The sequence below is a fragment of the Anguilla anguilla genome, chromosome 7, assembly GCF_013347855.1.
Source record: "Anguilla anguilla isolate fAngAng1 chromosome 7, fAngAng1.pri, whole genome shotgun sequence".
Lineage (NCBI taxonomy): Eukaryota > Metazoa > Chordata > Actinopteri > Anguilliformes > Anguillidae > Anguilla > Anguilla anguilla.
Genome location: NC_049207.1, coordinates 807,501 through 812,084, shown reverse-complemented (window position 1 = coordinate 812,084; position 4,584 = coordinate 807,501). Strand labels below are relative to the sequence as shown.

The window sequence follows — 4,584 nt, the reverse complement described above, 5'->3', positions numbered from 1 at the left end:
CTAAGGAGCAGCAGCACAGACCCTAACGAGTCGCAGCACAGACCCTAACGAGTCGCAGCACAGACCCTAAGGAGCTGCAGCACAGACCCTAACAAGTCGCAGCACAGACCTAGCAGCTGTCCCTGTTACTCTGCGCTTAAGTGATCAATGAGAGCAGCTGAGTACAGAGTTAGCGCGGCTCAGTGGGGGCCAGGGTGGAGCTGCTCAGAGGTGAGGATGATCGCTGGCAGGGCCAGGGTTGAGAAGCACTGCTGTAGAGTACGATATTCAAGCCCCGTTTAGGGTAATACTGTTAAACACGATGCTTTACATTGCAGCTAATTCATAAAAACAGAACAACACCCAGCTAAAGAACACTGTGGTCTGGGAGGTTTATCGCAAAAAAGGCAAATACTGTTGTTTTTAATAAAAATTAAGGTATTGCATTTAATAAAAATACTAAGCTTTGTGGATTGCACTGAACTCTGAAGTTCTGGTCTGATATGGTGTGATTTTCTTTGGGAAAGCCACACCTGACTCCACAAAGGGGAATAAACTGCAGGACAATAACAGCAATCTGACCACATTTTGGATAAAGGGTTCCAGGGATGTTCTGTAGCGCCTCACACCATTGGTTAGGATGTTCTGTAACTCCTCACACCATTGGTTAGGATGTTCTGTAACGCCTCACACCATTGGTTAGGATGTTCTGTAACTCCTCACACCATTGGTTAGGATGTTCTGTAACGGCTCACACCATTGGTTAGGGAGGCTGCCAAAACAACACAGACAGTGCTGTTCCCAGGGACAGGGGTTGGGTCACATGATTTCAGTGACACACACACACACACACACACATCCTCTGGGAACAATGCATCAGTGATCAGTATGTCAGGAGCACAAGTCAGGCAAGCAGGCCTCAGCTGTAGACCAAATGGGGAAAATACCCTCTTTCTCCTTCTGCTTTTCCATTCCACCTCTTCTTCCATTCTTCCTCTTTTCTCGGCCTCTGCCAGTCCATCCTCCTCTTCAGCACGGGGAGCACAATAGTGTTGTGTGGCATGTGTGGCAGGTCGGACGTGGCGGGTAGTGCCACCAAGTGGTGTGTCAGGGACGTGCAAGCGTAACGGGGGGTGGGGGGGAGGCAGGTTGTCTGATGAAGGGTTGGAGTGAAAATATAAGGACATGTGACATCACAATAAAGACCTGTGACATCACTATTAGGACCTGTGACATCACACTTTCTTAGGGGGAGGAGCCAGCTTGATGATCTCATCTTCAGAGGGTTGTCGGATTATATCTGAAAAAAATGAAAAAAAACATTAGAATAGAAAGAGAGAAGAGATAGAACGGCTCCATACTCAGACCCCCCCCCCAATTGAGTTGCCCCGTCCCCAGACCCCACCCCCCCCCGCTAAAGCAGCTCCATCCTCAGGCCTGCCTGCTAGAGTGACTGGTCACTGGCACTAAATGCAGAAGTCTGAAATTTCACAGGAAATTCCTGTTTCAGGGGAATGCACTCTGGTAAACTATCTGTGCACCGACAGCAGTTACCTCAGTGTCACAGAGTCTCAGAGTGCCTAATAAATGCACAGGTGCTTTCCACACCGTAAACAGAGCTAATCAATGCCTCCATTTAGCAAGACAAAAAAGAGAAGGAAAGGAGACGAGACCTTTGTACTTCTTCGCGGAGGGAATGCGTGTGAGTTTGGTGTCCATCTCGTAGTCCTCTGAGATCTTCAGCACAGTGGTGCGGTACTCGATGACTCGCGTCAGCAGGTCAGGCCGGCGCGAGATCTCGAAGATGTGCTCGATGTAGGACAGGTTATCTGAAGAAGACAGGGAAAGGGCACTGACCTTCATCCCTCAAACAGCAACACAGCCGAGCTGAGCAGGCCAGAGACACCAGCGCCAAGCACTGAGCATGAGAGGAAGGCCCACAGGTCAGGAGTGACACAGGGAACTCACAGAAATATCTCACAGAGGTATCTCACAGGAATATCTCAGAGATATCTCACAGAAAAATCTATCTCACAGGAATATCTCACAGCAATATCTCACAGGAATATCTCACAAAAATATTTCACAGAGATATCTCACAGGAATATCTCACAGAAATATGTCATAAGAATATCTCATAGCAATATCTCACAGGAATATCTCACAGAGATATCTCACAGGACTATCTCAGAGATATATCACAGAAAAATCTCACAGGAATATCTCACAGCAATATCTCACAGGAAAATCTCACAAAAATATCTCACAGAGATATCTCACAAAATATTTCACAGGATTATCTCACAGAAATATTTCACAGGACTATCTCACAGGAATATCTCACAGAGATATCTCACAGAGATATCTCACAGAAATATTTCCACAGGAATATTTCACAGGAATATCTCACAGGAATGACTCAGACATATCTCACATGAATATCTCACAGGATTATCTCACAGGACTATCTATCTCTCAGGGATATCTCACAGAAATATCTCACAGGAATATCTCACAGGACTATCTCTCAGGGATATCTCACAGAAATATCTCACAGGAATATCTATCTCTCAGGGATATCTCACAGAAATATCCCACAGGAATATCTCACAGGACTACCTATCTCTCAGGGATATCTCACAGAAATATCTCACAGGAATATTTCACAGGAATATCTCACAGAAATATCTCACAGGACTATCTCACAAAAATATTTCACAGAGATATCTCACAGGACTATCTCACAGGAATATCTCACAGAAATATGTCATAAGAATATCTCACAGCAATATCTCACAGGAATATCTCACAGAGATATCTCACAGGACTATCTCAGAGATATATCACAGAAAAATCTCACAGGAATATCTCACAGCAATATCTCACAGGAAAATCTCACAAAAATATCTCACAGAGATATCTCACAAAATATTTCACAGGAATATCTCACAGAAATATTTCACAGGACTATCTCACAGGAATATCTCACAGAGATATCTCACAGAAATATTTCCACAGGAATATTTCACAGGAATATCTCACAGGAATGACTCAGAAATATCTCACATGAATATCTCACAGGATTATCTCACAGGACTATCTATCTCTCAGGGATATCTCACAGAAATATCTCACAGGAATATCTCACAGGAATATCTCACAGGACTATCTCTCAGGGATATCTCACAGAAATATCTCACAGGAATATCTATCTCTCAGGGATATCTCACAGAAATATCCCACAGGAATATCTCACAGGACTACCTATCTCTCAGGGATATCTCACAGAAATATCTCACAGGACTATCTCACACAGATATCTCACAGAAATATCTCACAGAACTATCTATCTCTCAGAGATATCTCACAGAAATATCTCACAGGAATATCTCACAAAAATATCTCACAGGACTATCTCACACAGATATCTCACAGAAATATCTCACAGAACTATCTATCTCTCAGAAATATTTCATAGGAATATCTCACAGGACTACCTATCTCTCAGGGATATCTCACAGGAATATCTCACAGGACTACCTATCTCTCAGGGATATCTCACAGGAGTATCTCACAGGACTACCTATCTCTCAGGGATATCTCACAGAAATATCTCACAGGAATATCTCACAGAAATATCTCACAGGACTATCTCGCACAGATATCTCACAGAACTATCTATCTCTCAGAGATATCTCACAGAAATATCTCACAGGAATATCTCACAGGACTACCTATCTCTCAGGGATATCTCACAGAAATATCTCACAGGAATATTTCACAGGAATATCTCACAGAAATATCTCACAGGACTATCTCACACAGATATCTCACAGAAATATCTCACAGGACTATCTATCTCTCAGAGATAGCTCACAGAAATATCTCACAGGAATATCTCACAGGACTATCTCTCAGGGATATCTCACAGAAATATCTCACAGGAATATCTATCTCTCAGGGATATCTCACAGAAATATCTCACTGAAATATCTCACAGGACTATCTATCGCTCAGGGATATCTCACAGAAATATTTCACAGGACTATCTATCTCTCAGGGGTATCTCACAGAAATATCTCACAGGAATATCTCACAGAAATATATCACAGGAATATTTCACAGGGATATCTCGCAGAGATATCTCACAGGAATATCTATCTCTCAGGGATATCTCACAGAAATATCTCACAGGAATATCTCACAGAACTATCTACCTCTCAGAAATATCTCATAGGAATATCTCACAGGACTACCTATCTCTCAGGGATATCTCACAGAAATATCTCACAGGACGACCTATCTCTCAGGGATATCTCACAGGAATATCTCACAGGACTACCTATCTCTCAGGGATATCTCACAGAAATATCTCACACAGATATCTCACAGAACTATCTATCTCACAGAAATATCTCACACAGATATCTATCTCTCAGAGATAGCTCACAGAAATATCTCACAGGACTATCTCACAGGACTATCTCACAGAGATATCTCACAGGAATATCTCACAGAAATATTACATTACATTACAGGCATTTAGCAGACGCTCTTATCCAGAGCGACTTACACAACTTTTTACATAGCATTTTTACATTGTAT

At 42.6% G+C, this 4,584-nt stretch overlaps 1 protein-coding gene across 1 annotated transcript in view; it reads right to left on the bottom strand.

Moving 5' to 3' along the window:
- Positions 1-1,088: 1,088 nt before the first annotated feature.
- LOC118232107 (astrocytic phosphoprotein PEA-15-like) overlaps positions 1,089-4,584 on the bottom strand; it is a 20,182-nt gene continuing 16,686 nt past the window's right edge. Inside the window, exons 3-4 of the mRNA XM_035426737.1 lie at positions 1,653-1,808; positions 1,089-1,279 (exon numbers count right to left, since the gene is read on the bottom strand). Of these exons, the coding sequence (XP_035282628.1) occupies positions 1,215-1,279; positions 1,653-1,808 (221 nt within the window). The 3' untranslated portion in view covers positions 1,089-1,214. The remainder of the gene's footprint in view (positions 1,280-1,652; positions 1,809-4,584) is intronic.